This window comes from Microcaecilia unicolor, chromosome 8, assembly GCF_901765095.1.
Source record: "Microcaecilia unicolor chromosome 8, aMicUni1.1, whole genome shotgun sequence".
NCBI classification, from domain to species: Eukaryota; Metazoa; Chordata; class Amphibia; order Gymnophiona; family Siphonopidae; genus Microcaecilia; species Microcaecilia unicolor.
This window is the reverse complement of record NC_044038.1, coordinates 110,678,188-110,692,904: the sequence shown is the minus strand read 5'-3', so window position 1 is coordinate 110,692,904 and position 14,717 is coordinate 110,678,188. Positions and strand designations below refer to the sequence as shown.

The 14,717-nt window shown below is 43.3% G+C and overlaps 1 protein-coding gene across 5 annotated transcripts in view; it reads left to right on the top strand.

The window, feature by feature from the left end:
• Positions 1 to 14,717, top strand: part of LCP2 (lymphocyte cytosolic protein 2) — an 888,998-nt gene that overhangs the window by 594,077 nt on the left and 280,204 nt on the right. For 3 of the 5 annotated variants that reach the window (XM_030211062.1, XM_030211061.1, XM_030211065.1), the window contains 2 exons: positions 7,013 to 7,111; positions 13,894 to 13,924. In XM_030211062.1, the coding sequence (XP_030066922.1) occupies positions 7,013 to 7,111; positions 13,894 to 13,924 (130 nt within the window). The remainder of the gene's footprint in view (positions 1 to 7,012; positions 7,112 to 13,893; positions 13,925 to 14,717) is intronic. The other 2 variants (XM_030211064.1, XM_030211063.1) reach the window with 1 other exon arrangement.

The following is a 14,717-nucleotide window of genomic DNA, read 5'->3' as shown; positions in this document are numbered from 1 at the left end:
GGAGAAGACAAGGTGGCAGCGCCGGCGAGCCCATCGAATTCGTCGGTTAGCTCTGCATGGACCGCCGAAATAGTGGGAGAGGTTACAGCAGCCCTGGAAGTTATTCTCGACAAGAAATTGCAGGGACTGGACTCCAAACTAGCAGGCTTGCAGAGCAACATGACGCAACTTACCCAGGATATGGCAGGCTATCAGCAACGAACGGGGGCCCTGGAAGACCAAGTTACAGCCATGGAACAGAGGTATGGTAAACTGCTAAAAACAGTGGAAACACAAGCCGAGAAGATAGAAGACCTGGAGAACAGGTCTAGACGCAATAATTTACGTTTTGTCGGGCTGCCTGAGGATCTAGGGGAAAGGGAGCTTCGCCCTTTCCTGGAGAAGTGGCTAGTAAAAGAACTAAAGCTGCAATCAGAAATGGGGCCCCTAATTATTGAGAGAGCCCATCAAGTAGGCCCCATGCGACAAAGTGCAGGTAGACCCAGAATAGTGATATGCCGGGTACTTAACTTTGCCCATAAAACTGCAATTATGCAAGCTATACGCGGTGGAGCAGTGTTGACTTATAACAATCAAAAAATCCTCTGTTTCCAGGACTACTCAATTGCAGTTGCCGCACAGAGGAAGGCTTTCTCACCAACTTGCTCGCAACTAGTGCAGCATAAGATCAAATTTGCGCTGTTGTATCCAGCAAAGTTAAAGATCTTTTACCAATCCTCTGTTAAAATTTGTGAGACGGTTCCTGAGGCTCAACAATATGTAAGACAAATATTGAGTACAGGAGACGAATGACTAACACTTAGTGCGGTAACTGGGAAGGTCATGGAGCATATACAGTTGAATACGTTGGATTTAAATTACTGACAATGTTAAACTATTTGAGTTAAGGAAGTTGAAAACCTTTGGATAAAATGACCTCAATGGTACATTGCGATATCCTGAATTTGGTCTGATTAAGGCTGATTGGGGAAAATTGGAAACCCCGGTAGCCAGACTCTGGGGACATGGCAAACATTGGAACCGAATGATTATCTGGCCAGTTTTGGATCTCGATGGAGGCTCAGGGACGCATGTCAACGGACATTCATGAAGGGGTCTAAGATTCTTTCATTTTTTATTTTTTTTTTCCTTTTATCTCTCCTTTCTTTTTCCTTTTGGTACAATTTGTGAATCGGTCCCAGAGGCCCAACAATAAGTACGAGACAAACTAAAAAAAGGAGATGAATGACGCAAAGTGAGCGCATAAGCTGGATCCGTTGAATAATGCAGGCAACTGGAGTGTATTGGATTACAAAATTGAAAATTAAGTGACAGGTGAAATACGAGTTGAAACTTTCAGGAAGCCGATTACTGGAGCCAAGCGCCCTTGAAGACATGATTCAGGGTAGATCATGAAAGGCTGCAACTCAGAAAAGTACCCATGACTGAGGCTTTGACAACAAATATGCACTGCAGAAGAAGCTTATCGGACTATAATAAGAATAGCAGGATGATGAGACATCTCGATCAGCCGTTTCCATGACTTTGGATTACAATCGCTGATTGGATAGGACGGGAGCCAAGGCAGGCACCTACAGACAATATCACTAACCAACCAGAGCGGAAATTTGGATATCTCATGGAGTTCACATTGGAGGAGTTACGGCTGGACTACCTGACAAGCTGGAATTGAACACTTATGAGGACAATGCTTAGCAGATACAAGACCTTATCCCTCTTCTATGACAGAGAGGAGGGAAGAGTTGGTAATGATATATATACAGGTTATGGAAAAGGCATTAGACTAACTAATGGAGTCATAACGTTATTTGTTAATGTTGGAGTTACTACATATAATATATAAGGTTCCCATTTATAGGAGATGGCATTGCCTCATTGTAGAGAATACTGTTATACTGAGTAAAGTTATTTAAAAATGATAGACCAAATGACTAAGAGAAGAGGTACACTTGAATATGAGGAGAGAGAGGATGGAGAGGAGAATTAAATATAAGGGCTCACCTAAATAAGAGGGAAGCAAACTTTGTTATATATACTCAATTATATGGAATGTAGAGAGGGGCGTAAACGTGACTAGTCCCATAAATAGGGACGAAGCACAGAGGGATAATAGGGAGCATGGGAGGAGGGGCAATAGAAGGGAGGGATGGGAGGTTAAGGGGGGGGGACGAGTTGGGGAGAGATAGGGTTCATGGAGAAGCAAATAGACTCAAGCAAGACAAAGAATAAGGAAGAGAAAAATGGTACTATGGAGCATAGGAGAATGTGTGGGGACTACATGATAAGAGGGGGGAACCATAGGCTGGGGTGGTTACTCCCGGAAGATAAAGAACTTTTGTGGGTGATCGGATGCCACCACAACCCATGAAAGATGGTTAAAATAGTGACCTGGAATGTGGGAGGCATCGGATCACCAGTGAAGCGCTCTAAGATACTAAAATATCTACAGAGAATCAGAGCGGATGTAGCTCTTTTGCAAGAGATGCATCTGAATGAGACAGAACATGATAAGCTCAAAAAATGGTGGGTAGGAGAATGCATTGGTTCACCAGCAAGAGGGAGAAAAGGCGGAGTGGTCATCCTAATAAGGAAGGGGGTGGTGGACAGGATTTGTAATGTAATTAAAGATTCAGAGGGAAGGTACATTTTTTGCAAGGTACTATTGGCAAGGAGACAGATATTATTGGGTAGCATTTATGCACCAAATCAAATGGATACCAAATTCTATCAAAAGCTACTAGGGCATTTAATAGTAGAGGACTCTTCCCGATTAATTTTGGGAGGAGACTTTAACACAGTATGGGACCCGCAGATAGATAAATCGAATGCTACACAGACACCAACTCACTGGATGTCAAAGGGACTACCGAACTTATGTTCCCTTCTGGACCTATTGGACATCTGGAGAGTTCTACATCCACAAGATAGAGATTACACACATATGTCCAGAGCACATAACACACAATCAAGGATAGATTATCTGCTGATGTCACGCACATTAATGGGAGAAGTACAGGAGACCCAAATAGGACTGTATGCAATATCGGATCATGCGGAAGTTTGGGCGAATTGGAACCCTGGGGAGGCGGGAGGTAAATTTAAGCAATGGACATTCACAAGCTATTTGACCCATAATGCGGGATTTCGGGAACATTTGTTGAATAGTTGGAAGGAATATAAACATTTTAACGAGAACACAGCCTCTGACTCAATAGTATTCTGGGAGGCGGCAAAAGCGGTCCTGAGAGGAGAGATCATTAGCTATGTAAGCCAATTTAAAAAAGCAAGAGACAGAGAGATACTGAGGCTAGAGAAAGAAATTGTAACATTGCGGAAGAAGTATGACAGGTCTTCCAGTGCTCAAATGAGGAAAGAACTTGTGTCAGCTCAAGTGGCTTTAAATACCCTTATCCATGAGAGAGAGATGAAGTCACAAGCTTATTATAAGTTCCAATTATATAAGCATGGTAGTAAGGGCGGTAAGATGTTGGCCAGACTTATTGCTCGGAAACAGACATCGAGAAGGGTTATAACTTTAAAGGATGAGACGGGCAAAATGTGTTATACAGATTTGGAAATCCAAAATATTTTTAAAACTTTTTATCAGAACTTATATACAGAAGAAAATGAATCAGGTCTTCCGAGCAACCTATACTTAGAGGGGGTAACCCATCCAGTCCTCTCGGAAAGGGAACATAAAGCTTTAAACGAACCAATAAGTATTGAAGAAGTACACTGGGCAATAGCTAATAGCACACCAGGGAAAGCGCCGGGACCGGATGGTCTAAGAGTAGAATTTTACCAACTATTAGGGGAAGACATACAACCTGCATTGGTAGAGGTTTTTAATGGGTGGGTAGAAAAAGGCTTTCTTCCCAGACAATTGAACATGGCCCAAATTATTTTGCTACCCAAACCCAAGAGAGATCCTACATTGCCGGAGTCGTATCGACCCATTTCCCTGCTGAACTGTGAAATGAAGATATTTGCTAAGATATTGGCAGGACGTATGAGTCGCGTATTACCAAAATTAGTGCAAGAGGGACAGATGGGATTTGTTAAGGGAAGATCAGTTGCTAAAAATTTAAGGAGAATCATCGCAGCGCTGGAACATGTAAAGAGGGAATCAAGGCCAACATTGATGATCAGCTTTGATGCCGAGAAGGCATTTGATCGAGTTGACTGGAGTTATATGTTTGCCACGCTGAATGAATATGGATTTGCAGGGTAGTTCATTAAAGCAATTAGAACATTATATACATCACCTCAAGCTAGAATAATGGTTAATGACAACTATTCGGAGGACTTTGAAATAAAAAGAGGAACTAGGCAGGGGTGTCCCCTGTCGCCACTTCTTTTTGCATTATATTTAGACCCATTGGTTAGAGATATTATCGAGATGCCAGCCAGAAGAGGAGTGTTGATTGGGAAACAGGAATTCAAATTAGCTGCCTTCGCAGATGATTTGTTAGTTATGCTCACAAATCCAGCGGAGTCCTTGCAAGCACTACTGGAGGTGTTTAAAGAGTTTGGAACCTATTCTGGGTTTAAACTAAACTTGGAGAAATCAGAAGCATTAGTTAGTAATATACAGAATGTAACGTCCTGGCCGGGAACGTTCCCATTGAGAAGAGCAACCAATTCATTTCGATATTTGGGTATAGAGCTGACGCCAGAAGTGGTAGAACTATATTCACTTAACATTAAGATGCTGTTGACTCAGACTCGACAACAATTGGAGAGTTGGAGACAGCTGCAACTGCCGCTGATGGGTAGAATATGCCTAATTCGTATGGTGATCCTACCTAGGTGGTTGTATGTCATGCAGACCATACCTATATGTATATTGGGGAAAGACCTGAAAATATTCACTAGGCTGGTAATGAAATTTTGCTGGGCCAATAAGAAAGCTAAGATGAAACAACAGTTCATGATGGGCAATTGGCAGCAGGGAGGGCTAGGATTACCAGACTTGAAGTTATACAATATGGCCTGCTTAATGCGGCATGTGAGGGATTGGATATTTGGAACAACATATTACACACCATTAGAACTAGAACAGGAATATTTTGAACCGCTGCGATTGAAATCCCTAATACAATTAGAAACGACGCAGATTCCCGAGATACACAGGGACAATTTACTGTTAAAACCGCTGAGGAGAGCGTGGCAATTCTTAGGGAGCAGATTGAAGATGGGGAGAGGGGTAACAGAACTACTAACAATCAGAGGGAACCCAACCTTTAAAGCAGGTATAGAAAACCTAGTCTTTCAGCGATGGGAAGACAGAGGTTTGGAATGTCTGGAAGATGTAATAGGCAATAATGGAAAGATAAAACCTTTTAGATCAGCTGTTGGATACAGATAAAATTCAATGGGGTGATACATTTGCACACTGTCAGCTAAAACATTTTATTCAGTCAATAGAACAAGGCCAATTGGAACAGAAACAGGGTTTGAAACTAAAAAATTTCTTCATAGAGATTTCTGAAGAAGTGCCATCAATTTCAGGGATACATAAAGCGTTGTGGTCATATGAGAAACTCAAAGACTTTAAAAAGCTGAAAGAACGCTGGGAGAAGGACTTAGGAGTCAAGTTATTGTTATGGGATGTTGAGAGGCAACTGAAGGGGATACCAAAATTGGTCAGCGGAGCTCAATATAGGAAATGTGCATTCCGGTTTATACATAGAGCATACATGTCACCTGCACAATTAGCAAAATTCGGGGGATTGCAGACGCCCTTGTGTGCGAGATGTGGGAGAACAGACAACACATTTTATCATAGTTTTTGGAGTTGTTGGAAGATTAGAAGGTTTTGGGGGAAAATAACTCACTATCTATCACAACTATTAGGTCGAAAGGTAGCAGGTACACCAGTGCAGATGTTGTTAAATTTACCAGGATCATTTAAAGGTCAAATACCAGAGCACAATTTATTTTTCCGCAAAGTTGCCTTGCTGGCAAAGAAATGTATCTTGCAAAACTGGACAAATGATATAGGGCCAGATTATTGGCACTGGCGGAATCTTGTCCACCAGTTAATGACGTGGGAAGCCAAAGAAGCTAAACGTTCACTAAAAAGAAAGAAAACATTTATGAAAATTTGGGGTGCTTATGTAGATTCTTTGTCTCATAGGGGAAGAAGTTTGGTCCTCAACACACTAAGATGATAACAAAGCATAAGTATCAACAAAAATGGGGGGAGGGGGAAAAGAAAAACTCTTGGAGACAGTAATAACAGATTGTTGTATAGTTTTTGCCTGGCAGATGTGCTATCAATGATTGTAAGAATGTTCATGTTATGTCTTCAATAAAAATGTTGAAACATAAAAGAGTAACATGTATAATATGTATAATAGCTGATGTTCTTATGGATGGCTGTCTTTATGAAAATAAAACATAAAGATAAACAAAAATACTCTTCACTCTTATTCTAAAATTTAATTTAGAATCAGGAATGTCAGGTCATTGCTCATTATATGCTCTCTTAGTACTAAATCATTTAAAGTCAAATTGCTCTGATCCCTTACCAACTAAAAACAACAAATATAAATCCAGGTCATTATAGGCGCTCCGGCAGCTGTCTAAGAAACTAGGATGCACAAGCTTCTAGCAGTGAACCACCTACAACAATCTCAGCATATTTTAGCAGGTGGGTAGTGATAGCAGTGTGCATAGCTAACTCTTCAGTCTCTTAGCTGTGTTGGCAGCTGTCTCATTGTGCTTGGTAGTTTCTTGGTTTGAAAACAAGGCTGCTCACAGCCCTGATATGAATGTTGCTGAAGTTATTCTGACCACATAAGCCTTAGGGTGTTTTAACAGATCAGCGGTGATGTCAATGAGCAGAAAGTTTTCTGCAGAAGTTGATTATTGCAGTTTTTCTCTAGAATTTTTTCCCTCCCTACATTTGCACCAATAAACTGACTTGTGCATTGGCCCAGTTCTACCCAATCCTTAACTTTGGCCCATAAAGTAAAACATGGTTTCAACTCTTTATTTTTCATTTTAGGCCTCCTTCCATTGACAAGTCTGTAGACCATTCAGTAAGAAACCAAAGACCTCTACCAACTGAAAGAAATAATACATTTGTAGAGAGTCAACCAAGCAGGTAAGAGTACTGAATGGCACAGTCTGTCTATGTTATAATCAGAGCTGTCAAATCTTATTGGAGCATTTTGCAGCTTTATATGAAGCTCGCCCGCCTCTGGACCCAACCGCTGTGGCAGCCTTTTTCAACCATGCCTGACTCCCACACCTTACTCCAATAGTCAGTCACAAGTTCCTCTTTATCTAGTGGTGCAAGAACTTTCCGAGTCGAAAGTTCATACACCTACTCTAGCAGAGGCAATCGAGATTGCTGCCAAGCAGGGTTTTTTTTATTAACTTGCAAAATTTGAATGCCCTCTACACCAAGAAACTTTATAAAAGATCTGTGCTTGTTAAGGATTTAAAAGGCCTAAATTTCTATTATTTTTCATTCTATCCCTATGTTTGAAAATGAGCCCCCTAGTCTCACAAAAAAAAAAAAAAATATATATATATATATATATTTATATATATACTATAATAAAACGCACCTCCAACATTCTGAAGCGGACTCCGTAGCTTCAGTGAAGGGTTCATAACATTCGTAAGTCTGTCACATCTCTCTCTGCCCCGCCCTCACGTCAAAACGTGATGATGTCGAGGGTGGAACAGTGAGAGTGAAGGCAACGTTGAACAGTTCACAGGCAACGGTACTAGATGTCGAAGGACCTATCAGAAGGAAGTGTATGGGAAGAAGGGAGGAGCGTCAGCAGAAGGGGTCATTTTGTGTACTTGCCAGACAACGGTACGCGACGTCGAGGGACCTATCAGAGGGAAGTGTATGGGAAGAAGGGAGGAGCGTCAGGAGAAGGGGTCATTCATTTAGTGTGCAGCACGCAGGAGAGGAACATCGCTGGAATGACAACAACATTGGCTGCTTTATTTTTCTGTATTTCCAGTGTAGTAATATTTTCCTCTATTTGCAGTGTGGTAAGAGGGAGGGAAGGGACGACCCTGGAACTTGGAGTGAGGGAGGAAAGGAGGGAGGGAGAGAGGGGAGAGGACGACCTTGGAACTTACAGGGAGGGAGGGGATGACCCTGGAACTCGGAGGGAGGGAGAGAGGGTGAACCCCGGAACTCAGAGGAAGGGAGAGAGGGAGGACCCTGGAACTCGGAGGGAGGGGGGGGGGAGGACCATGGAACTTGGAAGGAGGGAGGACCCTGGAACTCAGAGGGAGGGGAGGACCCTGGAACTCGGAGGGAGGGAGGGGAGGACCCTGGAACTCGGAGGGAGGGGACGACCCTGGAACTCAGAGAGAGGAAGGGAGGGGACAACCCTGGAACTTGGAGGGAAGGGGACGATGACCCTGGGAGGGGGACGACCCTGGAAGTCGGAGGGAGGGACGACCCTGGAACTCGGAGGTAGGGAGGGGGACGACGACCCTGGAACTCGGAGGGAGGGAGGAGATGACAATCCTGGAACTCAGAGGGAGGGAGGGGATGACCCTGGAACTTGGAGGGAAGGAGACGACCCCGGACGTAGTTATAGTTTTTCAACGGACCATACTCCATTTTCCACAGAGAAGAGATTGAAGGAGGCTTTGGATTGCTTAATAATTGAGCATAAATTTTCATCGGTGTATTTCTTTACACTGCTACACCTGAGATTGATTAAGACCCCTGAGGCCTTTGGGCCAAAACACGGCCGTGTCGGGTCATTTCTTGAAAATCCTTAATAAAGTTTTGGTATTCCTCCTTGGTTTATCCTCACTTTTTTTCTATATCTCATGGTGCGTGAGGTCTTTTACCTCCTTTTTTTGTTGGTTTATTAAAGCAAAACCCGACGTGGTCCACTTTTCACCCACACAGAAGCTGCAAATGAGACAGTCTAAAACATTAAACACTGCTGTTCCTGAAAGGACAGCGTGTGCTGTGTCACTGGAACGCTGTTGCAGGATTCTTTTAGGTTATCTCTTAGATGCATAGAAGAATCTTTGACACACTCTTTGAGTGTGTAATGTTTTAAATTGTCTCATGTGCAGCCCCTGTGGACCACATCAGGTTTTGTTTTAATAAAGACATTGTATGTATTTTCTCTCTGGATCTGCTGGTTTATTTATTTATTTATTTATGGCATTTATATCCCACATTATTCCCACCCACGGGCAGGCTCAATGTGGCGTACAATAGTCTATTAAGCAACAATAATACAAAATACAGTAATTAGTGTCATAGGAGGGAAAGAGGAACAACATGAGGGAGAGGGAGAGAGGAGAAGGTGACAATTAGTCGCTATGGCAGCCATGGTTCAGAAGGATGCGACACCAGGAGGGCTCATGGCATATGCTCTACTGAAAAGGAAGGTCTTGAGCCGCTTCTTAAAGGTCGGGTGATCTGGGTTAAATTTGACCACTTGGGGCAGCCCATTCCAGAATTGAGTGCTAAGATAAGAAAAAGAGGAAGCATAGACAGTCTTATATTTTAGGCCCCTAAAAGCTGGATAGTGGAGATTGAGATACAAGCGAGCTGACTTGCGGGAGTTCCTGGGCGGCAAGTTAATGAGAGTGTCCATGTAAGCAGGAGCGTCTCCATAGATTATTTTGTGCACCAACGCGCAGATCTTAAAAACGATACGGTCCTTCACAGGAAGCCAGTGCAACCTCTCACGTAGTGGGCTCGAACTTTCAAATCTCGATTTACCGAAGATGAGTCGAGCTGCTGTGTTCTGAGCAGTTTGCAAAGTTTCTTTGTTGCAAGTGTTGCAGACCTGAAGTGCCCCTGAAATACTGTCTCTTATAATAGTATCCTCCAAGGATACCTCACTCTGAACCATGTGCTCCGGAATGACTATCAGCTTTCCCCTCATTCTAGTTTAATAGCTGCTCTATCTTCTTTTTAAATGTTAGTGCCAGCAGCCTGGTTCCATTCATGTTAAGGTGGAGGTGGAGTCTATCCTTTTGGAATAGTCTCCCCCTTCCCCAGAATGTTGCCCAGCTTCTAACAAATCTAAATCCCTCCTCCCTCATCCACACATTGAGACTTCGGTGCTCTGCCTGCCTCTTTGGTCCTGCGCATAGAACGGGGAGCACTTCTAGAGGTTCTGGGTTTCAGCTTTCTACCTAAGAGCCTAAATTTGGCTTCCAAAACCATCCTCCCACATTTTCCTTTGTTGTTGGTACCCACATGTGCCAAGACAGCTAGCTCCTCTCCAGCACTGTCTAAAATGTTATCGAGGTGACACGTGAGGTCCATCCCCTTCGTACCAAGTGATCCTCACATCCACCAGCCACCCAGCTATCTACATACCTAAGGATTGAATCTTCAACTAATACGGCCATCCTAACCCTTCCCTCCATTATTGCAGAAAAACATCTATCTTTTGGAGCCACCCATGTCCACCTAGGTCCCAACCAAAATGCGCCCCCATCACTCCCCCTTGAAATTTGGATGAACTGTGGTACAAAACGTCTAAAATCAGGGTGTTGTAATCTTTTGAGTGGAGGAGTAGCCTAATGGTTAGTGCAGCAGGCTTTGATCCTTGTAACCTGGGTTCGATTCCCACTGTAGCTCCTTGTGACCCTTGGCAAGTCACAACCCTCCATTGCCCCAGGTACAAAAAACTTAGATTGTGAGCCCCCTAGGGACAGAGAAAGTACCTGTACATAAAGTGTACAGCGCTGCGTATGTCTAGTAGCAGTATAGAAATGATTAGTAGTAGTTTTGAAAGTGAGCCCTATAGTCTCTCAATATGTCTGTACCAGTAAATTGTTCTAATAAATTTTTAAAACATTTGCAGAAAAGTCAAAAATACCAAATTTCATATAGTTGTATAAGAAAATGAAAACAGTCCTCCAAAGCATTGACAAAGGGAATGACGTGTCAAAACACACTTCTTCAACTAACTTGAGAAACTTTGGTAGACGTTTGGACTCTCCAGGTTCTAAATAGCCTTTTTTCCCTCATCCCTTATCTTTTATTAGAACACACAAGATTCTTCTTTCCCAAAAGTTTGGTCTCAATATGTGGATAAGTCTCCTGTTCCCTTGAACTGAGGATAACTGTGCAGCAGCCATTTCACTTACTGGGCTGAAGGATGGCCCATACAGCATACAAACAATTTAATTAAGGTGTCACGTTTGTGGCCGTGACCACCCTCAGACTTACCTTATTTCTGGGGGTCAACATCTGTGCTGGCTTCTGTCTGTTTCTGTGTTAGTTTTGTCTCTGTCTCTGTGTGCTGATTACTTCACTAGACCTCACCTGTGTGGGCTATGCCTCTCTGGGGAGCCAGCATCTAAGATGGCTTCTGCCTGTTCTGTTCCAGCTTCCAAGATGGCTCCTGTCTGTCCTTCCTGTGTGTTCACTTCCTATGTGTGTCAAGCCTCTCTTTGGTGTCAGTGTGTTTCCTGCTTCTGCCCTGCTGTAGGTGACATCATCAGTGAGAGCCTTCATAAGGAAGTGCTGTACTGGCATTCAGGGCCTTTGCATTGTGTTATGCCAAAAGGTCGTCAGGTTAGTCAGTATACTGTTGCGCTGCTACATAGCCTTTCTCTGGGGCTCTTGCCCATCTGCTTATTGTGTCTGTGGACTGCTAGTCCTTTTGTGTGAGCTCCTGCCCTTCTGCTTGTGTGTCTGTGGACTGCTAGTCCTTCTGGTGCTACACTCTGTGTTTGGAGCCACTGAAGTTTCAGCCTTTGTGTGTTCCCTGTCTGTGTTGGGAGCTGCTGAAACTTCAGCCTTTGTTTGATCCCTGTCTGTGTTTGGAGCTATTTAGCTTCCAGCCTTTGTTTGTTCCCTGTCGGTGGCTGTTAGCTCCTGAAGCTTCAGCCATTGCCCTGACCTCTGCTAGTGCCTGGTTTATTCTCTGCCTGCTGCCTGTCTCTGACTATTGCCTGAACCCGGATATTCTCTGCTTGCTGCCTGTCTCTGACTATAGTCTGAACCCTGATACTCTCTGTGTGCTTTTGCCAAGCTTGTCTGCATATCTTGAACCCTGCTTCAGCCAAGCTTGTATGTATGTCCTGACCCCTGCTTCTGCCCAGCTTATGGGTATCTCCTGTATCCTGCTTCTGCCTAGCTAGTGTATATCCTGAGTGTATATCCTGAATCGTGCTTCTGCCTAGCTAGGGGATTTCCTGAACCCCATTTCTGCCAAGCTTGTATGTGTTTCCTGACCCCTGCCTCTGCCAGGCCTGTATGTGCCTCCTAGCCTCTGCTTTGCCAAGCTTGTATGTATATCCTAGCCCCTGCTCCTGCCTAATCTTTGTGCACATCCCGTCTGCTCAGTCTGTCTTGTGTTTCTTGCTTAGTGGCTGCGTAGCAGCTTTCAGTCCTAGTCTAGTTCTGTGCCAAGCTTCCCTCGTGTATCCTAGACCCAGGGTGGGTCCTCTGGGTCTTCAGTTCCTGCCCTGTCCTGCAAGTCCTGCCGGCCACCCGCACTTAGGAGCTCAACTCCTGAGGAACGGTGGTCAAGCGCAGGTGAAGCTGTTCCTGTTCTGCCTGTTCTAGTTGCCTGCCTCAGTTCTACTCTAGTCCAGAGTTCCAGTCCTGCTCTTCCTTGTATCCAGTTCCAGGGTGGTCTTGCCTGCCTCTGCCGCTCCTCAGCAGTGGCCCAAGGGCTCACGAATTCCGGTTCTGCCTCGAGAACCCGACATAAGGTCTACGGTTAAAAACCTCAAATCTCTCAATCAACCTTCTCTCTCAATACACACAGACTAATAAGGGTCCCCTAATGGAGTCTTAAAAGATGATAGTTAATAATGGATACGCACAGTAAATTCAAAGGCCAAATGCTAACTGGAAGACAGTTTTTAATTAAAATAAAGTTCCCATTAGGCACTCCAATAATGTTTATACAAAAGAAATGATAAGAAAACAATGAGGCAAACAGTTCATAAAAACAAAGTGAAGTAGTTAGAAAAGGGATCAGCGTTTCAATGGATTGATAAGTCTTCATCTCCTCTGAGCAGAATTGGATAATTGTAACAATCCTTACTTATCTGGAGTATCAACACCCCACATTAGATGGCTAGAAAGCTTATCATAAATTATTTTTACCAAACCCCTCTAACACCCCACCCCCGCCAATTAAAAAAATAGCTCATGGCAAACCACTGCAACCCCTCAATGACCACCCAAACCACTGATAAAAACCCATATTCCCTAAGAATATAACACAATCCACCCCTGATCCTCCCCCAGTACCAGCATTAGGCAATATATCTCCCCACACATACTCATAACAGAGGAGGCAACCAATTCCCCCGGGCACTTACTGTTGTGGCAGGATCAATCCCCCTTCACTTCCAGCCCCCCGTTGTACGGAACCAAAGGTAGCTGAAGTCTCTGGACAGAAATATCAGGAGCAGGAGTCTTGGAAGCAGGAAACACTAAAGCAAGTAGGTATAACCTAGATTTGGATAGCAGGAGTTGGAATCTTAATAGCAGGTGGCTTAGAAACACAGCTTAAAGCAACATATTTAGGAATTATTGGAGAGGGCGCCCAAACCTGAGGACTGTTCTCGTTTTGTTTTTCCCGCCTGGGCATCCAAGTAAGTGCCAAGGTAAAAAGCCTGAAATTTAACAACCCCAGAAAAAAATTGACATTTCATAGTTTTTCCTGTTCATTATTATCATGTCTTTTTCAAAGGAATGAACATCACTATTAGTCATTTTGTCCCTATTTGAAACAGAAAAGTACCTGGTTTATTGCACCATTTCAGTATCATTGGCCAATGAATAACTTCAAACAGAGTTAGAAATTATGATCAGAATTTTTATATTAGGAGATAGAAAACCATCTTATGTAAAATCATATTGGGCAAGACTTGGAGTTGATATTATTATTATTATTTTAATTTCAGGTCTGTGTGGCCGGGGAACCGAAAAGCTGATGTGAGTAGATTTTTAACTTCAGTGATATACTACAGAATCTAGGGAAGGGGCACCCTGAACAGACATTGTGGATGGCACCCCTGCCCCCTTTCCAATAGGAAGTTCTGTCCTCTCTCTATCCACCAATTCTCTCTCTCTCTTCCAGACAATTTTTCCTCCCTCTTACCTTCTAGATATTCTCTCTTCCTTTTCCCTCTCTCTCCCTCCAGGTATTCTCTCCTACAGCTCTGCTGCTCAGCCCACAGTCTAACGAACCCAGTGAGAGATGCTGAGGTGCCTGGAGCTCCTAATTTACCAAAGGTCCCTAATTGCACTAACATAACAAAGTATTGTAGGTTAATTAAAATTTAAAATGAGCATGAAAAGTTTGGACCCAAATTAGGTCTAATTGTGCCAAGTCTTGCTTCAGGTGACTTGTTTCATTTTTTGTAACTCTGTAGCGTATGTATAGAAACAGATAAGTAGAAATATAGATAGACAAACCGTGACAGTAGTTTTGCACAGAGCTGTATGTACCGGTGGTCCTATAACGAAAGATCTCACAGGTAGACTCCCCGCAGTAGTAATGAGTTGTAATTTGCAAAGACACATGAAAAGTCAATGACATGTCCTATGTCATTCCAAGTCATTACCAAATGGAAACAAGCAGAAACAAACACATTTTGTGTTTTGTCATTTGCCATCAAAAGTGCACTGTAGGTAGAATAAATCATATATAATTCTTATAGGAAAAACAACTCCCAACGGATTATTTATTCCAAGGCCCTATGATGCAGAACCAAGCAAATATTCT